The following is a 27,510-nucleotide window of genomic DNA, read 5'->3' as shown; positions in this document are numbered from 1 at the left end:
TATCTCCCTCATGCAAAGCTCTGATTCCTTTCAAGGATTTGGCTATACTTTTTGGATCTTTTTGATTTAAGCTCTTCATCTTTTATATAAGCTTTAGATTTCAAATATTTTGACCATGAGCATCACTGAAGAGACATGTATTGTCCAAATGCGCATCTGGTGCAAGAAAATCGGTACTGTTAATTTTATTATTGAATCGTTTACTTAATACATAAAATTGGGAACGGAAATGGGGAATGTGTCAAAGAGACCAACAACTCGACCAAAGAGCAGACAACAGCCAAAGGTCACCAATTGGTCTTCAATACAGAGAGAAAATCCTGCATTAAGATTTGGGCCTCAGCTGCCCCTAAATAGAAATGTGTACTAGTTCCGTGAAAATAGACGTCTTACAAGACTAAAAAAGGCCTGATACTCCTGACTTGGGACACACACAAAAATGTGTCTGGTTAAACATGTTTTGGCTCTATCATGTCTATTTTTTTTACTACTTTAACTTTTGCACAGTACATTAAATGCAATTTGTAGTTAGTAACATGTTTTGGGGTATTAGTTTAACTGGTAGTAACCTTTGTCCTTCCATAAACAATACACATCAATACTCAGCAAAACATTCAGTTCAAAGCAGTCTGAGACCTATGTAGGTTACGGAAGAAACATTTAAAGCAAAATGACTATGATAACAAAAATAAACATACTGTATGCCTATATTTGTATGATAAAAAAAATTAGCACTAGCAGTTAATATAATTTTCAGGAATATACCAATGATTTTGAAGAATTACATCCCTTAGCAAGGTGACATTTATAGTCAAAAGAAAAACAGATTTTAATAATTAGTAAAACATAATATATGTATGATTTATTTAAATGTTTTATTTTATTGTCATTTTCAGCTAAAAATGGGTTTATTAATAGATTTAACAAACACCAACAGATTTTATAACAAAGATGAAGTCGAGGAGAAATTTGAATGTAAATATGTCAAGCTGCAGTGCAGAGGGTAAGAACGGTTTATAAATAATATAAATACCTACATTTGTGATTGTAGAACAATATTTTTTGTCTTTTTGAAATTTTCTCATGTGTCTAATTTATGCTTTTCCTGCAGTTTACATGTTACTGCAAAGAGTTCAATAAGGCATCACCACAAATAAACTAATGTGCCCTTGTGTTTGTTTGGTAAGGTCAGAAGTCACATGGAACTCTTGCCCAAAGTTTATCATGTTTATCCTACATGAGCTTTTCACTGTTTATACACAGGCATTGCTCAAGGTCAATGAGACAACTCTCAACAAGACACCAATGTACTTAAAAACTTAGTCTCTGTAAGGCCTTCAGCAATGAGTAAAATCCATACTGCAAAAAGTCAGCATGATCCACTGAAAATTTTAATGTCACAATAAAAATAGATATATAGGAAGATGTGGTATGAGTGCCAATTAGACAACTCTCCATCCAAATAAAAATTTATAAAAGTAAATCATTATAGGTCAAGGTATGGCCTTCAACACTGAGCCTTGGCTCACACCAAACAGCAAGCTTTAAAGAGCCCAAAAAATTACTAATGTAAAACCATTCAAATGGGAGAACCAACAGTCTTATCGATATAAAAATGAGAAACGAGATACACATATGAACTACATAAACAACCAACAAGTACTGTACATCAGATTCCAAAGACTTGATCTGATAAAAAGGATGGTGATAAACCATAGGTCAAAGGAAGACTGAATACAACATTGCTGATAAAAAAAAGATAATCAACAAGTTCACAAAACACATCACTTAAAAACTAGATTGAGCAAAAGATCATAGCCAAAACTCATTCATAGAGTTATATTTGAGGTTTCCTGGTTTTCCTAGTTGCAGTTCTTGTTGCACAAGACTAGTAAGAAATATTATCTTCAGTGATGCCATAAACCTTTAAACCTGTAACAGGATTGTGGTTATGACTTGGTATAAAGCATGGCTTCTAAAACTATACTATCATGAGGGCGGATAGGAGGGGTCCTGATCCAGAAATTCCGGACTTAAAAAAACAAAATCCCGAGGTCGTGAAATCCGAAAAAAAAATCCCGGATCCCGAAAGGGTCAATCCCGAAAACCCGAGCTTAAAAATACCCGATCCTGGAGTCCTGATAAAGGTCCTATCCCTTCTCTATCATGTTTTGTTTTAATTTTATTACAGACATGGTGAGTCTCCTGATGTTGATCAGACCAGTGCATTTATTGACATATGTAGCAGATTCATTTCACAGAAACCATTAGAAGTTATAGGTAATGTAAAGTCATGTGACCAAATATTGGTAATATACAGTCATGTGAACAAATATTGGTAATATACAGTCATCTGACCAAGTATTGGTAATATATAGTAATATGACCAAATATTGGTAAAACACAGTCAGCTGACCAAATATTGGTAATAAACAGTCATGTGACCAAATATTGGTAATATACAGTCATGTGACCAAATATTGGTAATATAAAGTCATGTGACAAAATATTGGTAATTTACAGTCATGAGACCAATTATTGGTAATACAAATGTATAGTCATGTGACCAAATATTGGTAATTTACAGTCATGTGACCAAATATTGGTAATTTATAGTCATGTGACCATCTATTGGTAATATATAGTCATATGACCAAATATTGCTAATATACCTACAGTCACATGACTCAGGTTTGATGAAGAAACATTTTTAGATGTGAAGTAATTTAAAGAAAAAAATCAATTCATATCATTAAAATTGAGAAATTTCAAAATATTCTACTATTAGGTATCGAAGTGAAAATAAAAAAATCTTTGGAAAATTATTCATTGAAAATAACTTTAACCAATCTGTTTTTGCATGTAACTCTTTGTGACAAGAAAATATATTTATGTAGAAATATGTCACTTAAAAGTTTGTGAGTTAATAAACCTTCTAGTTGTTTCCCTTTGACTGCAAGTCATTTTCCCTATTTGTGTAAATATTTAATTTTATAGGATTTGAAACTGATGTAAGCAAACATTTTTACCAAAACTAATTGTTTATGGTTCTTTAAAAATTTGAGATTATGTGTTGGCATATTGTCCTGCATTCACAGAATATTCTATCATTTTCATTGCAAAGCTTGAGCAAGGGCATTCTTTTTTTATTTGAGAATAAAACCTTGAAATGTTTAAATGGTTTTACACTAGTAAATTTTTGGGCCCTTTATATCTTGCTGTTCGGTGTGAGCCAAAGCTCTGTGTTAAATGAGGTACCTTGACCCATAATTGTTTACTTTTATAAGTTGTTACTTGGATGGAGAGTTGTCTCATTGGCACTCATACCACATCTTCCTATATCAATTTATCATGTGTCTGATACCTGTATCTAATTAATGCTGTTTGTGTTTCTAGGTGTTCATTGTACACATGGCTTCAACAGAACTGGATTTCTCATTAGTTCATATCTTGTAGAAAAAAATGATTGGAGGTAAATATAAAACATTTGAATTCTGTTTATTATGTGAAAAGAAGGCAAATTTCAATCCTTCAGATGCTTGGTAAGAATTAAATGTTAAACCCCTCAGACAAAAAAAGATTAATACCTCAAATATTTTATAAGCCAATCAGTATTTGAGAATACTTTAAATGCCTCTCAGAAAAAAATTCACCCCCTTCTCAGATATTAAATGAAATGAAATGAAAAGTTGTTTGCTTTTTTCCATATGGATACTGTTTCGATTTAGTGAATCAAAATAACAAACTGCTTTGTCAGGTTTTATTTTCACGTTTTCCTTGTCCTTGTTGATTACTTTACATGACAGCGAATGGAAAAGGGGAATATGTCAAAGAGACAACAACCTGACCAAAGAACAGAAAACAGCTGAAGGCCACCAACGGGTTTTCAACTCAGCGAAGAGTACCAATATACCTTATTGCTATTTGTCCCCCATTACTGGATATCAGACAGCTTCCCATAAAATATTTACGTCATAAAATAATATATCTGACGTCACAATGGAACAGTGATTGTTGTTGGATGTCAAAAGGTCAAGCGGCCGGGTCAGCTGAAAGTAGTGATAAGGTTTATAGGTCTTCAACACAGTGAAGAGCAGAAAACAGCCGAAGGCCACCAATAGGTCTTTAAACCAACAAGAAAATCAATATTTTGTTGTATATAATTTATTTTTGATATTTTGTTGTCGATTATTAATTGTTTTTGATAATTTGACCGTTTTGTATTTCCAGTGTAGATGCAGCTGTACAGACATATGCCACTCAAAGACCTCCTGGTATTTATAAACAAGATTATATTAAAGAATTGTTCTCACGGTATGGGGATGTAGATGACACGCCCCCTGCTCCACCCCTTCCTGCATGGTGTAACGGTGAGTACAAGACATATCTAATTTCCATTGCAACACTTTTTGAATAGTGGGGGATAGCAACTTTCTAAAATAAGTTTTTTCTGCACAATTAAGTTAGCATGGCCACGCCCAGCAGGACTGATGATTTGTAAACAGTACATGGTTCCTTACATTACCACATACTATTGTGAGAATATTTATTAAATATACATAAAAAAATTAATGGGTCAAATTGGGAACCAAGAATAGAAAAGAAAATGTTGGGATATTTCAATAAGATACCCAACAACACTAAACACCCAAAAGATATCATGGTTTTACCATCATTTTGTTTCTAGTGCATAGTTGTCTCATTGACATTTTCAATATATTTGAAATGATAATAAACTGAACGCTCTTACTGGGAAAATGAAATCGATGGATCACTTGAGTAGACATTGAATCATACCACATCTTCTTATTTATATATAAAGACCTTCAACAATAGACAGCAGTGTATACAATATGTTAAATTCTAAAGTCTTGAGTCCAAAAGACAACACATTACCCTGTTCCTTACTTGGAAACCTCTTAGGTTTGGAGGGATCTGTGTTACTCAGTCTTTTTCTATGTTGTGTAATTAAACTGTTTGTCTTTTCTTTGTTTTTTGCCATGGTATTGGCAGTTTGTTATATACTTATGAGTTTTGTATGATTTAAACAAAAGGCAAAGTTTTCTTCAAAAATCAAAACATTTTTAATGTATTTTTTTTTTATTTTTAAGAAGGTACACTAATGAAAATATTAGTTTTTACTTTGTCTTGAGTAGATGCTTATTTGTAGTGAAAGAAGATGTGGTATGAGTGCCAATGAGACAACTCTCCATCCAAGTCACAATTTATTAAACATGTTAAACTAAAGTTACTAAACCATTATAGGTCAAAGTACGGTCTTCAACACAGAGTCTTGGCTCACACCGAACAGCAAGCTATAAAGAGCCCAAAATATGACTTGTGTAAAACCATTCAAATGGGTAAAACATCGGTACATGTATGTATTCTATTTATAAATTTTCAGAGTCAGAATCAAAGAATGTAGATGATGATGGACTTGAAATAAGCAAAAGCAGCAACTACAGTGGACCTAAACGGTCTAAACGAGAATTTGTTAAAAAGGTATGGGTTTTTATATGACCTAAAACAAATATTGTAGATGTATATTGGTATCATGTCGTAGTCATCCGAAGGCAGTTAGTTGTTGGACAATAACTTTAGTATAAGTCTATAAAATCTATGAGATTTAAACACAAGGTTTATAACCACAAAAGAAAGGTTGGGATTGATTTTGGGGGTTATGGACTTAATAGTTTAGGAATAAGGACAAAAAAGAGGCACCAAAAGGCATTTTTTTCTAGCTTCCAGACAATAACTTTTGTTTAAATGTATAAAGTTCTCTGAAATTATACTACAAAGGGATGGATAGGATTTGCTTTTTGGGGGTTATGGCTCAAACTGTTTTGGAATAAGGAGGCAAAAAATCTTTGACAACAGTTACCTATTAAGTGTTAAATATTTTATTACAATCCAAATTCAGACCTGTATCAAGCGTATATATTTAAGACCATAACTTCATAAGTCAATTGATAAGTCTTCGATTTAAAAAAGGAAGGTATTTGATGTACATGTATGACTGAGTAACAGTATAGATAGGTTTCCATAGACACAATTTGATTAAGAGTTACTTACCTTTTGTTGCTATGTGTGAGGTGTATGTGTACAAATACTTCATATTCTTTATAGTCTTTAGAATAATTTCATTTCTTATATGCTAAATAGTAATTGATTATCAATAGTCTTTCAAACGAGTGGAGGTTTCACGAATGGACAACAGCCCAAGATGAAATGAAGCAGAGATGTAGGCTCATAACATCAAATTTCTCTTACTTCTCGACATAAAAAAACCCAAATCACCTAAGTAGAGAGGACCCTGGTGTAGTGGTTAGCGCATCTGACAACTAACACAAAGGTTCCTGGTTCGATCCTTTTTTTGGCAGAAAATTTCAGAGACTGAATTTTAGGCCTTGGCACCATTTGCGAGTATGAACTTGAGAAACAATGAAAGTCCAGCAGGTGGGGATGACAAATGGCTGACCCGTGTTCAGAGAGATCCATATCCTTGACTGACACGTGTCCAGAGAGAACCATATCCTTGACTGACCTGTGTTCAGAGAGAACCATATCCTTGACTGACCCGTGTTCAGAGAGAACCATATCCTTGACTGACCTGTGTTCAGAGAGAACCATATCCTTGACTGACCCGTGTTCAGAGAGAGCCTTATCCTTGACTGACCCGTGTTCAGACAGAGCCATATCCTTGACTGACCCATGTTCAGAGAGAACCATATCCTTGACTGACCTGTGTTCAGAGAGAACCATATCCTTGACTGACCCGTGTTCAGAGAGAACCATATCCTTAACCATATCCTTGACTGACCTGTGTTCAGAGAGAACCATATCCTTGACTGACCCGTGTTCAGAGAGAACCATATCCTTGACTGACCCGTGTCCAGAGAGAACCATATCCTTGACTGACCCATGGTCAGAGAGAACCATATCCTTGACTGACCCGTGTTCAGAGAGAACCATATCCTTGACTGACCCGTGTCCAGAGAGAACCATATCCTTGACTGACCCATGGTCAGAGAGAACCATATCCTTGACTGACCCGTGTTCAGAGAGAACCATATCCTTGACTGACCTGTGTTCAGAGAGAACCATATCCTTGACTGACCTGTGTTCAGAGAGAACCATATCCTTGACTGACCTGTGTTCAGAGAGAACCATATCCTTGACTGACCTGTGTTCAGAGAGAACCATATCCTTGACTGACCTGTGTTCAGAGAGAACCATATCCTTAACCATATCCTTGACTGACCCGTGTTCAGAGAGAACCATATCCTTGACTGACCCGTGTCCAGAGAGAACTATATCCTTGACTGACCTGTGTTCAGAGAGAACCATATCCTTGACTGACCCGTGTTCAGAGAGAACTATATCCTTTGCATGTAAAATACACATTTGTAAATTTCAAAAAAAGAGCAGGCAAATTCTGCTACAAGGCAGCACTCACACCCGCTTAGTGGAAAGGAATTAATATAAGTTGCAATAACTGTGTCCCAATCCACTTTAAACAAATATGTTGAAACTAAATCTGAGTAGGGTGAAATAGAAAATTATCTAAAAAAATGATCAAAGCCAAATATTTAGAAATAAAGTGATAATGATACATATTTATTGTTTACAGGATGCCAAGTTTGTGGATGGTGTGGAGGGTGTATCACAGTTAAAGTTACAACCTAGACTGGCTGAGGTTCAAAGAAAAGTTCAAGAGTTATGTGCCTGGAAAAGGTAAGAAAAAAAAAAGAAATGATTTGAAAGTTATATTGTTGTTTTGTTTTAATACTTACCTTCAGAAAAACTTCATATTATTCCAAGCGTTGAAATCAGAAATTACTTCTGTTTTTAGAAATGGTTCTACCCATCCTTATCTCACTATTGTTGATCTAAATTTGTGTGGCCGGTGTGGCTAAGAAGTTGACTAATGTATTACTAGCCTGTCAACACTTAGATTGTAAGTTTCAATCATGCAGGTGGCAGAAGCTCTAGCCTAAGACTCCAATCTTAATTTACTAGGATTGTTTGCTTTTCTACTGAATTGGTGGTTCTCTCCTGGCAACAATTACCGTATAGTGGGTTATTTTCGCGGGTGTAAAATTTCGCGATTTTCATTGAACAAGGTATACGAAATATTTTGGTAGTTATAATTTTGGCGGATTAAAAACTTTCATTAATGCCTTTGTATGTACACTTTTAATTTGGCGGTATTTATTTTGGCGATTAAGTTCTGTCCGCGAAAATAAGCGAAAAATTTGCACCCCGCGAAAATAACCCGCTATACGGTATTCCTCATCAAATGAAAACAGACTACCATGAATAACATGATATAGTGTTTAAAAGTGGGGTTAAAAACTAATCAATCATAAAATTAATTATAAAACTAAGAAGATGTGGTATAATCTAGATTTTCTTAAAACAACGTCTTTGATATACAATGTAATCCGCTTCCATTGCAGCCATTTGCCTTTTAATTTTATTTCCAATGAGCTATATTATCTAAGATATTAACCATGATGGTCAAAGAATGTCTACTTAGTGTTATACTGTTTTTCTTATGCATTTATTTCACTAGTAAATTTTACTTTATCTACAGTCTATAAAAAAGTTTAAATAAAAAAATGAACTGCAAGGCAAATGCAAAAAGGGGAATTCCTTTAAAACTAAAAAAAAATCAAATGCTTTCAATGAAAGGAACAAGAGGAAATTGTGGGATGACCCTGGCTTTATATCTAGCTGAACCTCCTACTGGTATGACAGTTTACTACTAGATAACAGATAGTTTTTCCCTCAAGCCAGTATGGAGATATTGAAACAATTTATTAACCCACAAGAAATCATGTGTTGTGTTGAGCTTTTGATTTTGTCATTTGTTATTGGACTTGTCCTTTTGAATTTTCCATTGAGTTCTGTATTTTTGTTATTTTCTTTTTTTTAAACCTATCAAGTTTGTTTCTCTATTATTTACCTTTTTATGCCCTGTCTACCAAATTAGTGGGGCTTTATGTTATACAATCTGTGGATCCGTTGGTGGGTTTGTATGCATGTTTGTCTGTTTGTCAGTATCAGATAAATGTTTGGGTTTAAAGAAGTTGACGATGAAATTACAGTCAAATCAACTTGAAACATACTACACAGGTTTATTATGATAAGAACATTTATAGATATTTGCCAAATTGAAGTTTTAACCAACATTTCAAGAGAAACTTAATATGTAAATCAGGAGATAATTGTATTGTATTTTATGCTCTGATGGCATCAATTGGTGATTCAATGGTAGCAAATTAAGTTTACTGGCGACACATTAGCAGAGCTTATAATACAATATTGTTATCTCCATTCTAATGAAACTGTCAAAAAACAAAGCCAATTTATACATTTAAAATCTGCCATACATCATCTGTGCTTGGATACATTTTCAGAGCATCAATTGTTAATTGATGCCATAAAAATTTGTGACCTTATCCATTCAAAATGAATGTTACAAACAATGTTGCATAAGAATGTGATATTGTGAATGTTGCATGGTGTCATAAGAACACACATTATTGTTGAGTCTTTTAAAAGATATTTTTGTCTCACAATTTTAACTTTAACCAATCAACCTTTACATGTTTCTTGATTATTTTATACTATTCATGGATTCATTAATATTTGTGGGATACCAATTTTTGTGGATTTTGTGGCTAAGATGAAGCATGAATTTGAATGCTAGAGATTGATACATTAAATCTATAAACATTTTTTTATTCTTAAAATCATGCTTATACATATATATTTATATTGTTATACAACAAATAAAAAAACCTTTTAGGAGGGAGAACATTGGAGACGGAGGGGAAGATAGGGAAGGTGCCTGCTACATTGGTACAGCGGAGATTGCTAAAAGTGGAAGCAGAAGGGATAACCCAGACATTGGGTATAAGCCTCACAGTGGGGATGGAGGTAAGGATAGGGGAAGAGGTGACTGCTACAACTGTGGAATACCAGGACACAAGGAAAAGGATTGCCCAGAACCAAGTAGTCATAGAGGTAGAAGAAACGGCGTAAAAGGAGAGGGTGAAAGCAGGAAGTGTTTTAAATGTAAGAAAACTGGACATCTAAAGAGAGATTGTCCTCAGGTGACCACAGGCGATGAGCGAAAAAGCTGCTATAACTGTGGCAAATCTGGGCATGTGAAGAGAAATTGTCCTGAGTTGAGAAGCGTGGATGATAGAAAAAAATGCTATAGATGTGGTGAACTTGGACATGTAAAAAGAAATTGCCCCAAAGCTAACAAAAATGAGGATAAAGAAAGCTGTGAAGATTTTAGTCATTTTACTAGTGATCATAAGGAATCAAAAATAGAAAATGAAGATATCACAACCGGCAACACCTGCAGTGTAGATCTTAAAGGAGATTGTCTGAAGGGACATTGTGATACAGAGGATTCAGATAAGAAATGACATTACTGTGACATTAGCTGCCACTTTGTAAAGGATTTTTATTTACGTGACAACAATGGTAGCAGTAGAGCTAATAAAATAATGAAACTGTAGAAATAGAGCACTTTGCAAGAAATTGATAGGTCCATGTTCCTTATATGACTGAATGTTTTGGCTTATGAATAAGACTCTTAGCTTGAGGTTAAATGACTTTATATATGTAGCAGAAATTAGTGTAGTTGTTATGCTTTAACTAATACCATTGCTTGGTATATTTCAATAAAGATATGGATGTTTAAATAGCAAAAAAAAAACTGTAACACAATCCATTTTGCATGTAGTGTGTGCAAAACGGTAAATCTTTCTTTAATTGTTTATAGAAATCAGCTTAGAATTTATTTTTTCCGCACAAATCTTAATAGCTAGCATACTTTTCCATTTGACAAAATAATATTTGTGTGGTTGAGAATAGGTAAAGGATATTATGAGACAATTGCAAACCTGAGATCAAAGAATAACAGATAGTACCATACCCAAAAGAAAAACCCCTAAAAAAGATAAACGATAGTCTTCAAAATACTACTCAGAAATCTAAAGTACTGTTTTACTTAATACAATATTTGTGGTACTGTATTCATGTATGTCATAAATTGAGAATGGAAATGGGGAATGTGTCAAAGAGACAACAACCCGACCTTAGAAAAAAAACTACAGCAGAAGGTCACCAACAGGTCTTCAATGTAGCGAGAAATTCCCGCACCCGGAGGCGTCCTTCAGCTGGCCCCTAAACAAATATATACTAGTTCAGTGATAATGAACGCCATACTAATTTCCACAATGTATGTAATAGACCAGGCTTCATCTTTGTTGTCTTTCATGAAAAAGTCGGAACAATTCAATCATGTTATAAGGAACATTCCTTGTTTGAATAAAGTTCAACTAAGGTACGAAAATTTCATTAAGAATGAGGGTTCTCTTCACATTGTTCCCTATGATGTTTAAATCATCTATTTAATCATATATTTTTCATTTATTTCCAAATTATTTTGCATTTGTGATTTTGAATAAATTTTAATGTGCGTATTGTTATGCGTTTACTTTTCTACATTGGCTAGAGGTATAGGGGGAGGGTTGAGATCTCATAAACATATTTAACCCCGCCGCAATTGTATGCCTGTCCCAAGTCAGAAGCCTCTGGCCTTTGTTAGTCTTGTATGATATTTAATTTTAGTTTCTTGTGTATTATTCGGAGTTTACTTAGTATGATGTCCATTTTCACTGTACTTGTATACCTATTTTAGGGGCCAGCTGAAGGACACCTACGCTACATTGAAGACCCATTGGTGGCCTTCGGCTGTTGTCTGCTCTATGGTCGGGTTGTTGTCGCTTTGACACATTCCCCATTTCCTTTCTCAATTTTATTTACTTAAAGGGGGATAGGATATAGGTCAGAGGTATTTAAATTGGAAGACTGCCGACTCTGCAGTATGGATTTTTCTCATTGTTGAATGCTGTATGGTTGCCTATAATTGCTTACATCCATTTTATTCTAACTTTGGTGGATATTTGTTTTTCATTAGCAATCATACCACATCTTCTTATTTTTAAATGTATACTAAACAGTTAATATGTATATATGTATCTTGACTTTAATTTGTAAAATGAAAAATATCACATTTCAGATTTTATAAACAAAAACTGTTCGATCAGAATCACTATCATCATTATCAACCTTTGTTTCACTAGATAATATGAGAATTCCTGTTTCTCTGTCAATATCTATTGCACGCAGAGATTTGATTCCGTCAGCCTTTGATAGTATTGTCTTACAGGTTTTACCATCTGGTGATACTACTACAACTCTATTGTTCTTCCAAGAAACAACATAAACAAAGCCATTCTTGTCTAATGTTACTCCTCGTGGATAGACAATATCATTGGGAATAAATGTCCAGAGAGGTTCTCCAGTACTTTTATAGCAGCAGACTTTGTGTTCCCTATAGATGGTACCATATATATTTCCTTTATAAAATGCAATCTTTTCTGCCACAACTCCTTCTAAGATTGTATGAGACATATCATTCAGATTTACTATTGTACTTTTATCATAACAGCTAATGACCAACATTTGACCATCACTTGCTACTGAATAACATCTGTGAGAAATGTTAATTGATTTGAAAATTTCATTTTTTTCTACATCCACCAACGATATCTGATTTTCTAGTCCAACAGCAACTGTATTAGTTCTAACGAAGCAAGAATCCCGTGAGTCTCCTGTAAATTTCACTACATCTCTCAAAAACATTCCATCATGACTGAACAGCAGCAGATAACCTGTATCCATGTCGCTATCAAGAATTAGATATTTACCATCAGGTAATATTATACAGGCTTGTATAAAAATATGCTTCCTATCTTGTGGAATAGTCAGCTGTCTTAATATCGATGGTTTAATTTGTTCAATTGTAGGAGTAGTATGAACTAGGTTCTGTGCTTGGTCTTTTCTTCCAGCCTTAACTTGAAGAGTAAATGGGCTGGTATTGATGTTTATATCTCCAAATGTTTTGACATCTTTTAGAATTGATTGAAGTTCAGAAGAGATGGTAAGTTCTAGGTTAACTTCATCCAATGGGCCTCCACTTTTTAAATCTTCTAAGTATTTTGCTGCTTCAGATGTAGTTTCCTCAATTTCTCTCAGACCAACATACATTTGTAACTCAGTTGCATATTGTGTCATCTTTGAAAACTCACTTTGCAGTTGACTTATCTGCTTGGCTTGTATTTTCAGTTGTTGTAGTAAAGTGTTCATCTTTGATTTCAGCTTTAATTGCTTTGATTCTAGGTCATCAAGAATTTCTTTTTCTAATTTGTCTAAGAAATCGTCTATCGACTTCCTCATGGATCGAATTTGTTCAGCGGCTTTTGTTTTCTGACTATTACTTGTTTTAATCCTACTGTTTAAATGTTTTATAATCTCCTCTAAGTTTTCCTTTACATCCTTCAAATCTTTTTCAAAAAGTTGAACAGAGGCAGATGACTTCACTTGCTTTAGGATATCTGAAAGTGGTTTCATTTCTTGACATTTTTGGTGTTTATCTGTGATGCATGTGACACAGCAGGGACAGGCATGGAAAGAACAATACAGTTCAAACTTCTTCTTGTGATCTCGGCACTGGCTACTAATTTCTTTCATAAATTTGGGTAAATTTTGGTAGTCTTTTGTAGACATTGTATTATGGACTTTAGATATTCTTAACTTCTTGTGATGTTTTTCACAATCTGTACAAAGGAACACCTCACAATCTACACACCACCTGACAGCTTCTGTAGATGTTCCATCATCATCACAGAGGGTACAACAGTCTGTATGTAATGAGGCCATATTCTCTCTCTTTATTTCTGAAATTTAGTGTAGAACAAAATTAATGTTTTAATATGCTTTAAAGTATTAATGCACTGCGAATAACAAATATTTCATTAAATAAATTGAAGTCAGATATTCCTATGATATTCCTTTTCCTATTGGATACAAGTTTAATTAAGTCTTCTGCAGACACTTTGTATTCAAAGTGTTTCAACTGAGGTTCTGCACAGGCGTCAGAAGGCGTCATTATGGAGTAAAGGGGGTGGCGTCAAAAGGCGTCATTATGGAGTAAAGGGGGTGGCGTCAAAAGGCGTCATTATGGAGTAAAGGGGGTGGCGTCAAAAGGCGTCATTATGGAGTAAAGGGGGTGGCGTCAAAAGGCGTCATTATGGAGTAAAGGGGGTGGCGTCAAAAGGCGTCATTATGGAGTAAAGGGGGTGGCGTCAAAAGGCGTCATTATGGAGTAAAGGGGGTGGCGTCAAAAGGCGTCATTATGGAGTAAAGGGGGTGGCGTCAAAAGGCGTCATTATGGAGTAAAGGGGGTGGCGTCAAAAGGCGTCACTATGGAGGAAAGGGTTAATCAATGCAACTACAGCAATAATCAATTTGACCAAAAGAGACAAATGTAATATTGTAACAAAATCAGAGAACAATTGAAGGTCTTTCCACTCGAAATGCTATTTTAAAATCATATTCATATGTTATTTCCAGTGTCAAATGATACTTAAGCTAAGCTTACTGAATGCTGATACTGAAAAAAAGGGTTTCTATACCCTTTTGTACTGGAACTATAGTTGTTTATTTCCTAAATATAATAACATAGCTATATTTTGTATAATGTTTATTTCATCATGGAACACTTTCTACATAATCAGGGGTCCACAAAAAATGAACATTATTTGACATTAGTGTTCTGATTTAAAAAGCTATCAATGTATTACTCGGCGCAAAACTTGGGAAAGGCTCCGTAGATCCTTGCCCTTACCCACTTTCTCAGCCTCATACAAAAAAGTTAATATTTTCCTGACATTTACCTAAATATTGTATATTTATATGAACATACTGTGAATGAGTATATTTTTTAATACAAGAGGGAAGAAAACTCTAATTTAATGTTAGCTTACCCTTTGCACCAAATTTATTTGTTGCAACTTATAATTTAGTAAAAATATGTTGTCAATATCTTATACGGTTTTGAAAAGAAGTGAAAATAAGCCAAAATAAAAATTTAGAATATGACCATAACCATGTTTTCTATTTTAGGGACAGAAAACCTCAACCAAGGACATCAAATCAATAGACCCTAGATCTTTATTACATATGGTTTAAGAGTTACATTACTATACTCATAGTTCTAAATACTCTCATTTAATGTCTACGCACACTTTCAATCAAAATTTTATATGTAACGACATGTGACAACTAACAATTTAGTTAAACATTATTTTTTGATCTCTGAAAAGAGGTGAAATAAGCCAAAATCAAAATTTCAAACTTGACCTTGACTGTTGATATTGACCTTGTTTATTTTGTGCTTTTGCATAAGATCGATTTCTATCCTTCGCAGCTCATAAATTAATCAGATTATAAAAATTGATTCTGATTTAAAACCTTGGATGATAATCCTTAAATTTAGATATAATAATTCATGTAAACTTGGATATCCTTTGAATTAAATTAAAGTATCCTTAATGGCTAATTAATCTTGGGGATCCTCTTCAATATTTATGATGGGACACCTTCTTCTTGAATAGGTCACAATATCCAGCTTGCAAATATATGATCCAAATTCAGAGCACATTTTCATTCTGAATTTTATTTTTATTGCTTTACAGTAATCAGGTAATGGACACTTATGATCCTACATCCTGTCTATACTCAGAATGAGACGTTTGCATATTACAAGAAGGGGGGGGGGTATCTGTGTACTTTCAGCACATTCTCCTTATATTTTTTGCTGAGCCAATCTGATAAGTCAGCCTGTTCAAACTGATTTCTACATTTCATATGTTGTTCTGTTACATTACTGCCCCAAGTGAAGGGGATGGTTCAGCACTCTCTAATATCTTTATAAACATACAATACGGTTTTGATCGCATGGTCAATTTTTCACAAAAGTTTGCATACAAGCTATTTTTCATCTAGTCAATTCAGATATTTTATAAAAATATACCTTAAAAATATGTGCTGATTTTAGAAATAAACTGGTTCATAATTTGGACATTTACATCTGTGACAGTTTTGTCCTTTAGAAAGACATAGTTACCTATTTGTTTGTTTTTGTGTTGTTATTGCTGTCTCATATATAATACCATCGATCTCAAAAAAACATTCTTACCCGAAATATTCTAAATGCTGGTGCTCTGGAAAAGGAATTTCTACAGGGAAGTAAAATGTCCAATAACTAGTTCATTTACCTGAGATAAAACATGTAGGTGAATTTAAAGTAAACATTTAAATGGTTGGATGTATTAAAATTTAAATACCATAAATGGCATTTAATTTAAAGTTTTTTTCGAGTTCTCTTGTCTTTGAAGTAGGTTTTGAATTCATATTCAATTTTTTGCTTTTGCAGGATACACTATGCTGTTGTGAATTAACACCCATCCCCATCCCCCTTTTTTCTTTTTTTGTGTGTGCAATACACTATACTGTTTCACATTTAACACCCCCCTTTTTTATAATCACTCTCCACCCCACTTTTGCGGAAAAAAAATAAATATTTGAAGGAATTTTCTTTTTTAATTCCTGAAATTTCTGTATACAGTAACTATTGTAAGACTAAGAGTGGATAACCTGCACTTAATCAAACTTTTGGGCCAAATAAGACCGAACTTGGCCTCAATCATTAGGGTAATACTATAAACTATTTTTATATTGAGAAATAAAAAATAATTAACTGTTACCATTTCAAAACTTTAATGAGGATAAGAAAAATGTTAAATGCACATGATTCATATTAACAAGCTGCAGTTCTAATCATTTAAAATCCAACAACAAATACTGTTTATTCACATTTTAAATAGTTAAAACCCGGAGTACTCCATTTCATAAAGCTTAGAATATTCTTCACTTTGCATACACTTGGAACATCCTATGTAAAAGTATAATGGTTTAAAGAAAAGAAGAGCATTTGAATGTTTAATGGTTGAAAGTATAATGGTTTAAAGAAAAGAAGAGCATTTGAATGTTTAATGGTTGAAAGTATAATGGTTTAAAGAAAAGAAGAGCATTTGAATGTTCTATTCCTAGTTCTCTTGTCTTGAAGTAGGTTATGAATCGTCTGTCCTGGTTCAGTATATAAAGTGTATTCTTGGTTCAGTATATAAAGTGTATCAGAAGATAAATAATGGCAATAATGTTATCTGTAGGTGTAGTAATTATGCCGGTAGGACTAAATAGACTAGGGATACTTGTTGTAATGAATGAATGACCATTGTATATCTCTATAACATTTTCCTTTTGTCCCAGGAACATCAGCCTACTAACACATAGGTTCCTGGTTTGATTTCTGTTCTGGGATTTGCTAGTATGGCCTTGAGATAACGATGATAGTCCATATGAAGGAGAGACGAGAAATGGCTGGCCCATGTTAAGAGAGAGCCATATGTCTTTCATTTGAAAGACACCCTTGTAGATTGCGAAAAAGAGCAGGCTAATGTCTGCTTTACTGTTTTACCCTAGTCAGTCTGTTTGCATGTCTATCTGTCCTTCATTCGCAGAAACTAAAAACTTAAAAGAGGGATGAAAGATACCAGAGGGACAGTCCATGTTCCTTTAATTTATAACAAAGGAAATCATCCAATTTAGAAATGTTAATTATTAGTTACACTTATTGGGTTTGGGGGGTTTGGGGTCATCCTGATTTTTCCACTTATTAGAATTAAGAGATTGCCACTTATTAGAATGAAGACATGGTCACTTATTAGAGTGAAGACATGGCCACTTATTAGAATGAAGACATGGTCACTTATTAGAGTGAAGACATGGTCACTTATTAGAGTGAAGACATGGCCACTTATTAGAATGAAGACATGGCCACTTATTAGAATGAAGACATGGCCACTTATTAGAATGAAGACATGGCCACTTATTAGAATGAAGACATGGCCACTTATTAGAATGAAGACATGGTCACTTATTAGAGTGAAGACATGGCCACTTATTAGAATGAAGACATGGTCACTTATTAGAGTGAAGACATGGTCACTTATTAGAGTGAAGACATGGCCACTTATTAGAATGAAGACATGGCCACTTATTAGAGTGAAGACATGGCCACTTATTAGAATGAAGACATGGCCACTTATTAGAATGAAGACATGGCCACTTATTAGAATGAAGACATGGCCACTTATTAGAATGAAGACATGGTCACTTATTAGAGTGAAGACATGGTCACTTATTAGAATGAAGACATGGCCACTTATTAGAGTGAAGACATGGTCACTTATTAGAGTGAAGACATGGCCACTTATTAGAATGAAGACATGGCCACTTATTAGAATGAAGACATGGTCACTTATTAGAATGAAGACATGGCCACTTATTAGAGTGAAGACATGGCCACTTATTAAAATGAAGACATGGCCACTTATTAGAGTGAAGACATGGCCACTTATTAGAGTGAAGACATGGCCACTTATTAGAGTGAAGACATGGCCACTTATTAGAATGAAGACATGGCCACTTATTAGAATGAAGACATGGCCACTTATTAGAATGAAGACATGGCCACTTATTAGAATGAAGACATGGTCACTTATTAGAATGAAGACATGGCCACTTATTAGAGTGAAGACATGGTCACTTATTAGAGTGAAGACATGGCCACTTATTAGAATGAAGACATGGCCACTTATTAGAATGAAGACATGGTCACTTATTAGAGTGAAGACATGGCCACTTATTAGAATGAAGACATGGCCACTTATTAGAATGAAGACATGGTCACTTATTAGAATGAAGACATGGCCACTTATTAGAATGAAGACATGGTCACTTATTAGAGTGAAGACATGGCCACTTATTAGAATGAAGACATGGCCACTTATTAGAGTGAAGACATGGCCACTTATTAGAGTGAAGACATGGCCACTTATTAGAATGAAGACATGGCCACTTATTAGAATGAAGACATGGTCACTTATTAGAGTGAAGACATGGTCACTTATTAGAATGAAGACATGGCCACTTATTAGAGTGAAGACATGGTCACTTATTAGAGTGAAGACATGGCCACTTATTAGAATGAAGACATGGCCACTTATTAGAGTGAAGACATGGCCACTTATTAGAATGAAGACATGGCCACTTATTTGAGTGAAGACATGGCCACTTATAAGAATGAAGACATGGTCACTTATTAGAATGAAGACATGGCCACTTATTAGAATGAAGACATGGTCACTTATTAGAATGAAGACATGGCCACTTATTAGAGTGAAGACATGGTCACTTATTAGAGTGAAGACATGGCCACTTATTAGAATGAAGACATGGCCACTTATTAGAATGAAGACATGGTCACTTATTAGAGTGAAGACATGGCCACTTATTAGAATGAAGACATGGCCACTTATTAGAATGAAGACATGGCCACTTATTAGAATGAAGACATGGCCACTTATTAGAGTGAAGACATGGTCACTTATTAGAATGAAGACATGGCCACTTATTAGAGTGAAGACATGGTCACTTATTAGAATGAAGACATGGTCACTTATTAGAATGAAGACATGGCCACTTATTAGAGTGAAGACATGGCCACTTATTAGAGTGAAGACATGGCCACTTATTAGAATGAAGACATGGCCACTTATTAGAGTGAAGACATGGCCACTTATTAGAATGAAGACATGGCCACTTATTAGAATGAAGACATGGCCACTTATTAGAGTGAAGACATGGCCACTTATTAGAATGAAGACATGGCCACTTATTAGAATGAAGACATGGTCACTTATTAGAATGAAGACATGGCCACTTATTAGAGTGAAGACATGGCCACTTATTAGAATGAAGACATGGCCACTTATTAGAGTGAAGACATGGCCACTTATTAGAATGAAGACATGGCCACTTATTAGAATGAAGACATGGCCACTTATTAGAATGAAGACATGGCCACTTATTAGAATGAAGACATGGCCACTTATTAGAGTGAAGACATGGTCACTTATTAGAATGAAGACATGGCCACTTATTAGAGTGAAGACATGGTCACTTATTAGAGTGAAGACATGGTCACTTATTAGAATGAAGACATGGCCACTTATTAGAGTGAAGACATGGTCACTTATTAGAGTGAAGACATGGCCACTTATTAGAGTGAAGACATGGTCACTTATTAGAGTGAAGACATGGTCACTTATTAGAGTGAAGACATGGCCACTTATTAGAGTGAAGACATGGTCACTTATTAGAGTGAAGACATGGCCACTTATTAGAGTGAAGACATGGTCACTTATTAGAGTGAAGACATGGTCACTTATTAGAGTGAAGACATGGCCACTTATTAGAGTGAAGACATGGCCACTTATTAGAATGAAGACATGGCCACTTATTAGAGTGAAGACTTATTAGAGTGAAGACATGGTCACTTATTAGAGTGAAGACATGGTCACTTATTAGAATGAAGACATGGCCGCTTATTAGAATGAAGACATAGCCACTTAATGTCGCTACAAGGCAGCACTAGCACCCGAAAAGTGGAAAGGGATTAATATAAGTTGTAAAACTTGTTTCCCAATCCACTATAAATAAACATGTTTGAATTAACCAACCTAAACTTGCTAGGTAGAGCTATATAATCTATCACACAAATAATACCTTCACAGGTACTTGTTATCTTTTTAAGGAATTGTAAATAATGGTTTGTAATGGTTGTCATGTTCGTACAAAACATGTTGGTCATTTTAATATTTTGATTAAAAAATATATCCACAATCAGTATAAACTAAAATTATTGGATTTTTTTTAAATTTCAAAAGGGCAGGATTTTTAAAACTTTTTTACCCTAGTCAGTCTGTTTGTATGTCTATCTGTCCTTCATTCGCAGAAACTAAAAACTTAAAAGAGGGACAAAAGATACCAGAGGGACTGTGTCCATGTTCCTTTAACAACAAAGGAAATCATCCAATTTAAAAATGTTAATTATTAGTTACACTTATTGGGGTTGGGTGGTTTGGGGTCATCCCAATTTCCTGTCAAATTAATGCTCAAGCCGGTGCTAGGGGCTGTCTTAAACTTGTATTGAGGTGAGAGTTTTTTTTTGCTCTGTGTTGAAGACCTTACTGTAACTTAAGGATTAAGAACAGCAATAACAGGGCTGTTCCTTTACTCTTTGTGTGTTTTTTGCTGTGCATATACTGATTTTGTATCACAAATGGTTACCCTATATCCTTTATTTTTCAAATGAATCCTGTATTTAAAGTATTCTTTCTGGAATTCGAAACATTTATAATTAATTTCTAAGTCCTGATAAGTGTAAAATCCAAATTCCCACAAAATTAAAATCGAATCCTGCTGTCCAAAAAAAAGGTACTTCTGCCTGTCAAAACACTATGGAAATATTGCCCTCAATTGTATAAAGAAACCTTTATTTTGAAGATGTAATCATTTTGTTGCAATGTCATTTATTAATATGCAACCTAATGGGGAGTATAATCTATAAATAAATCATCAAACCACTTAGTTGTTGTCTTGTTGATTAAGTACATGTATTATACAAGTTATATTGAATATTATAGAGCTTAATCATAATGTTTTTATATAGACAACTGGTCCAAGATGTAATCGTAGTGCTATATTGAAATTTAATACTTTAACTTTTTTCATCTGGTTAACACCCACTTATTGATAAATGTTTAGATTTTTTATCTATGGTGTTTAAACTAATTGATAAAAGGCAGTTATTGTTTTGTTATGAATTAGCCATTATTTTTTCTCAATTGAATCGTTTCATATTTTTCATATCAGCCTTTTATAGCTGACCATACACATGGGTTTTTCTCATTGTTGGAGGCAGCACAGTCGCCTTTAATTGCATACTTCCACTTCATTTGAACTTTGGTGGAAAGTAGTCTCATTGACAATCATAACAAATCTCCTAGTATAAATTAAAAATTTAAATGCAAATAAAATTAGATTGGAAGAAATGCATTGAAATTATCTTTATAATCTGGTGACAAAAAAAATATTAGGGCATTGCCTAATGGAAGGTCACCCTGTAGTGATCAGTCTGTCTTTCTGTAACAAATTGTGTCATCTAGAGAACAGTTATAATTTCATACTTTATATTAACCAACAACAGACGGTGTGTCATAATGTATGTACAACTTCCTAGGTTAAAGGTCAAGGCCAACAACTTTGTTTTCAGTTGACAACGCCATGTCCCATGGTCTAGTTGAAATCACTGCACCAATTACTTTTTATCCTTTTAGGGTACTTCATAGAGTTTAAGAAAACCCAGCGTTTTAACTTGATTTACCTAACCTTCTTCTGAAATAAAAAAAAGTATTTTGAGATTAGCATACAGTCTTTGAGTTTTCTAGTGGAATAATGTTTGAAATGATCACAGGCACAAGACAATAAATATATGGCCATTTATTAGAATAAAGATATGACTACTTATAAGAATGAAAATATGACTACTTATTAGAATGAAGACACGACCACTTATTAGAATGAAGACATGGCCAATTACTTGAATGAAGACATTACCACTTATTAGAATGAAGACATTGCCACTTATTAGAATGAAGACATTACCATTTATTAGAATGAAGACATGGCCACTTATTAGAATGAAGACATTGCCACTTATTAGAATGAAGACATTACCATTTATTAGAATGAAGACGTAGCCACTTTTTAGAATGAAGACATGGCCACTTCTTAGAATGAAGACATGGCCACTTATTAGAATGAAGACATGGCCACTTATTAGAATGAAGACATGGGCACTGATTAGAATGAAGACATGGCCACTTATTAGAATGAAAAAATGGCCACTTATTAAAATGAACACATGGGCACTTTTTGTCTCGCTATGATGGATGAATTGATTTTCAATGGTTCCAAATTTTTTTTTACCTCAAGAAAGTTGTATCTTTGTGGGAATTTGATTTCATGGTTTTGTCAAAGTAACACAGCCAGGCCTAATGGCTATAGAAACATTTCATATTGTTCAGTTTTAGATTTCTTATATTCCAGACTATTTATAGATTTTTGTATATTTCTATTTTTAGTTCTGGTTTCCCAGGATCTCAGCCTGTTTCAATGGATATCAACAATTTAGATTATCTGAGAAGAAAAGAATATAAAGTCAGCTGGAAGGCTGATGGTACAAGGTAAGATGGTTATGATAAAAAAAATAGACATGATGTCAACCAGAAACTGAAAGGCTTAATAGCTTGCTTTGAGGTATGGGTTTTGCATATTGTTGAAGATTATTCAGGAACCTATAGTTGCTTTCCCTACAAAGTACATGATTCCAAATTTTGCTTTCCTGATTATTACATTTTGTCCAATATAAGACGAACCAGATGATTCTTATGAATAATTATATTTATAAATATTTATGTCTTTGTATTAAAGAGATCTAGTTATAAGCTATCTTTTTTCTCAATTAAAATTTTGTTGCAACACATTTCTCTTACTAATAGTAAACTTAAACTTTTATAACTGACTATGCAGTATGGACTTTGTTCATTGTTGAAGGCTGTACAGTGACCTATAGTTGTTAATTTCTGTGTCATTTTGGTCTCTTATGGAGAGTTGTCTCATTGGCAATCATACCACATCTTCTTTTTTTATATTAATATTAACATTTTTGGGTTTGCATATTGTCAATAATTTTGGCTGTAGCATGTCTAAAGAGAATAATTTGTCCAAATAATCATAATTGGTTCTGTTAATGTTATGATTGTGCTTGGACATAATTGGTTCTGTTAATGTTATGATTGTGCTTGGACATAATTGGTTCTGTTAATGTTATGATTGTGCTTGGACATAATTGGTTCTGTTAATGTTATGATTGTGCTTGTTGTCATACATGTCTATAATTGGTTCTGTTAATGTTATGATTGTGCTTGGACATAATTGGTTCTGTTAATGTTATGATTGTGCTTGGACATAATTGGTTCTGTTAATGTTATGATTGTGCTTGTTGTCATACATGTCTATAATTGGTTCTGTTAATGTTATGATTGTGCTTGGACATAATTGGTTCTGTTAATGTTATGATTGTGCTTGGACATAATTGGTTCTGTTAATGTTATGATTGTGCTTGTTGTCATACATGTCTATAATTGGTTCTGTTAATGTTATGATTGTGCTTGGACATAATTGGTTCTGTTAATGTTATGATTGTGCTTGGACATAATTGGTTCTGTTAATGTTATGATTGTGCTTGGACATAATTGGTTCTGTTAATGTTATGATTGTGCTTGTTGTCATACATGTCTATAATTGGTTCTGTTAATGTTATGATTGTGCTTGGACATAATTGGTTCTGTTAATGTTATGATTGTGCTTGGACATAATTGGTTCTGTTAATGTTATGATTGTGCTTGGACATAATTGGTTCTGTTAATGTTATGATTGTGCTAGTTGTCATACATGTCTATAATTGGTTCTGTTAATGTTATGATTGTGCTTGTTGTCATACATGTCTATAATTGGTTCTGTACATGTTATGATTGTGCTAGTTGTCATACATGTCTATAATTGGTTCTGTTAATGTTATGATTGTGCTTGGACATAATTGGTTCTGTTAATGTTATGATTGTCGCTTGTTGTCATACATGTCTATGATTGGTTCTGTTAATGTTATGATTGTGCTTGGACATAATTGGTTCTGTTAATGTTATGATTGTGCTTGTTGTCATACATGTCTATGATTGGTTCTGTTAATGTTATGATTGTGCTTGGACATAATTGGTTCTGTTAATGTTATGATTGTGCTTGGACATAATTGGTTCTGTTAATGTTATGATTGTGCTTGTTGTCATACATGTCTATAATTGGTTCTGTTAATGTTATGATTGTGCTTGGACATAATTGGTTCTGTTAATGTTATGATTGTGCTTGGACATAATTGGTTCTGTTAATGTTATGATTGTGCTTGGACATAATTGGTTCTGTTAATGTTATGATTGTGCTTGGACATAATTGGTTCTGTTAATGTTATGATTGTGCTTGTTGTCATACATGTCTATAATTGGTTCTGTTAATGTTATGATTGTGCTTGGACATAATTGGTTCTGTTAATGTTATGATTGTGCTTGGACATAATTGGTTCTGTTAATGTTATGATTGTGCTTGGAATTATTGGTTCTGTTAATGTTATGATTGTGCTTGGACATAATTGGTTCTGTTAATGTTATGATTGTGCTTGGACATAATTGGTTCTGTTAATGTTATGACTGTGCTTGGACATAATTGGTTCTGTTAATGTTATGATTGTGCTTGGACATAATTGGTTCTGTTAATGTTATGATTGTGCTTGGACATAATTGGTTCTGTTAATGTTATGATTGTGCTTGGACATAATTGGTTCTGTTAATGTTATGATTGTGCTTGGACATAATTGGTTCTGTTAATGTTATGATTGTGCTTGGACATAGTTGGTTCTGTTAATGTTATGATTGTGCTTGTTGTCATACATGTCTATGATTGGTTCTGTTAATGTTATGATTGTGCTTGGACATAATTGGTTCTGTTAATGTTATGATTGTGCTTGGACATAATTGGTTCTGTTAATGTTATGATTGTGCTTGGACATAATTGGTTCTGTTAATGTAATGATTGTGCTTGGACATAATTGGTTCTGTTAATGTTATGATTGTGCTTGGACATAATTGGTTCTGTTAATGTTATGATTGTGCTTGGACATAATTGGTTCTGTAAATGTTATGATTGTGCTTGGACATAATTGGTTCTGTTAATGTAATGATTGTGCTTGGACATAATTGGTTCTGTTAATGTTATGATTGTGCTTGGACATAATTGGTTCTGTTAATGTTATGATTGTGCTTGGACATAATTGGTTCTGTTAATGTAATGACTGTGCTTGGACATAATTGGTTCTGTTAATGTTATGATTGTGCTTGGACATAATTGGTTCTGTTAATGTAATGATTGTGCTTGGACATAATTGGTTCTGTTAATGTTATGATTGTGCTTGGACATAATTGGTTCTGTTAATGTTATGATTGTGCTTGGACATAATTGGTTCTGTTAATGTAATGATTGTGCTTGGACATAATTGGTTCTGTTAATGTTATGATTGTGCTTGGACATAATTGGTTCTGTTAATGTTATGATTGTGCTTGGACATAATTGGTTCTGTTAATGTAATGATTGTGCTTGGACATAATTGGTTCTGTTAATGTTATGATTGTGCTTGTTGTCATACATGTCTATGACTGTCATACGGTAAAAGCAGAAATTTTCTTTGAGGATTTAATTTTATTTATTTTGTTGAAAGAATATATTCAAGAAATTACAACCCCCACAAAAATTTAACCTACATATAATATCACTTCCATAAATGGAAACCACAAAATTAAATCCACACAAAAATCAATGTTTCTATAGTAACAGTATATAGTATATATGTTGTTTTAAGGAATTAAACTTGGAAAACTTCCATTTTAAAGCAGATAAACTTATAATTACATCCTTTCTATAGCAGATACACTTGAATTATTTTAGTTTTATAGCAGATAACTTAGACTAATTCCCTTTTATGGCAGATACATTAGATTATTTCCCTTTTATGGCAGAAAAAAATAGATTCATTACCTTTTATAGCTTATAACCTTAGATTACTGCCCTTTTAGGGCGGATAAACTTATGGGATTACCTCGCCTTCTGGCAGATAAACTTAGATTACTTCCCTTTTATTGGAGATAAACTTAAGGGATTACTTCCCCTTATGGCAGATAAACTTAAGGGATTCCTTTCCTTTTATATCTGATAACATAGCTTACTTGGCGTTATGGCAGATACACTTAAATTGCTTCCCCTTTTTTGCAGATAAACTCAGATTACTTCCCCTTATGGCAGATACACTTAAATTATTTTCCCTTTTGGCAGATAAACTCAGATTACTTCCCCTTTTGGCAGATAAACTCAGATTACTTCTGTTATATATCTAATAACATTATCTTACTTGGCGTTTTGGCAAAGGAACTAAGATTACTTCCCCTTATGGCATATAAACTCAGATTACTTCCCTTTGTTTCAGATTCATGATGTTAATTGATGGTGCTAATGAGGTTTACATGGCAGACAGAGATAATGCAGTCTTCCACGTCCCTCATCTACACTTCCCTTATCGTAAAGATCTAAGTAGAACGTTAAAGGATACACTAGTGGATGGGGTATGTATAATAGTCAATTCTAATATGACGTTCTTCTTTAGCTTTGGGTACAAAGCCATGTTCTAATTCGAATAGAACATGGGCTGCACGTGATTGACGTCACAATCGAAATTGCAACGTCAAAGAAATTTTGAACAACGCCAGAGATCAAAATGGACATTTTTGTTGGTGTTGCTCGCTAGGAAATTAAATTAAAAACATTCTAAAAGTAAGTTAAATGTTTCTATTCTTTTTTTATTGATAAACTGTTGATTTTTCTATAACGTTTTGGTTCAGCAAATCAAAATGGCGACATTTCGAGCGTCTACTATAGGTCCGCTTCGAAGTA

The 27,510-nt window shown here is 33.8% G+C and overlaps 1 protein-coding gene across 5 annotated transcripts in view; it reads left to right on the top strand.

The window, feature by feature from the left end:
- LOC134691464 (mRNA-capping enzyme-like) overlaps positions 1-27,510 on the top strand; it is a 43,651-nt gene that overhangs the window by 3,478 nt on the left and 12,663 nt on the right. For 4 of the 5 annotated variants that reach the window (XM_063552005.1, XM_063552006.1, XM_063552007.1 and 1 more), the window contains 8 exons: positions 897-1,003; positions 2,192-2,280; positions 3,397-3,472; positions 4,231-4,370; positions 5,405-5,502; positions 7,631-7,734; positions 23,043-23,144; positions 27,047-27,182. In XM_063552005.1, the coding sequence (XP_063408075.1) occupies positions 897-1,003; positions 2,192-2,280; positions 3,397-3,472; positions 4,231-4,370; positions 5,405-5,502; positions 7,631-7,734; positions 23,043-23,144; positions 27,047-27,182 (852 nt within the window). Of the gene's footprint in view, positions 1-896; positions 1,004-2,191; positions 2,281-3,396; positions 3,473-4,230; positions 4,371-5,404; positions 5,503-7,630; positions 7,735-9,814; positions 11,214-23,042; positions 23,145-27,046; positions 27,183-27,510 lie in introns of those variants that run through there. The other variant, XM_063552009.1, reaches the window with a different exon arrangement.

Source organism: Mytilus trossulus, chromosome 11 (genome assembly GCF_036588685.1).
Source record: "Mytilus trossulus isolate FHL-02 chromosome 11, PNRI_Mtr1.1.1.hap1, whole genome shotgun sequence".
Lineage (NCBI taxonomy): Eukaryota > Metazoa > Mollusca > Bivalvia > Mytilida > Mytilidae > Mytilus > Mytilus trossulus.
Note: the sequence above shows the minus strand (reverse complement) of the source record. Positions and strands in the feature narration are given on the sequence as shown.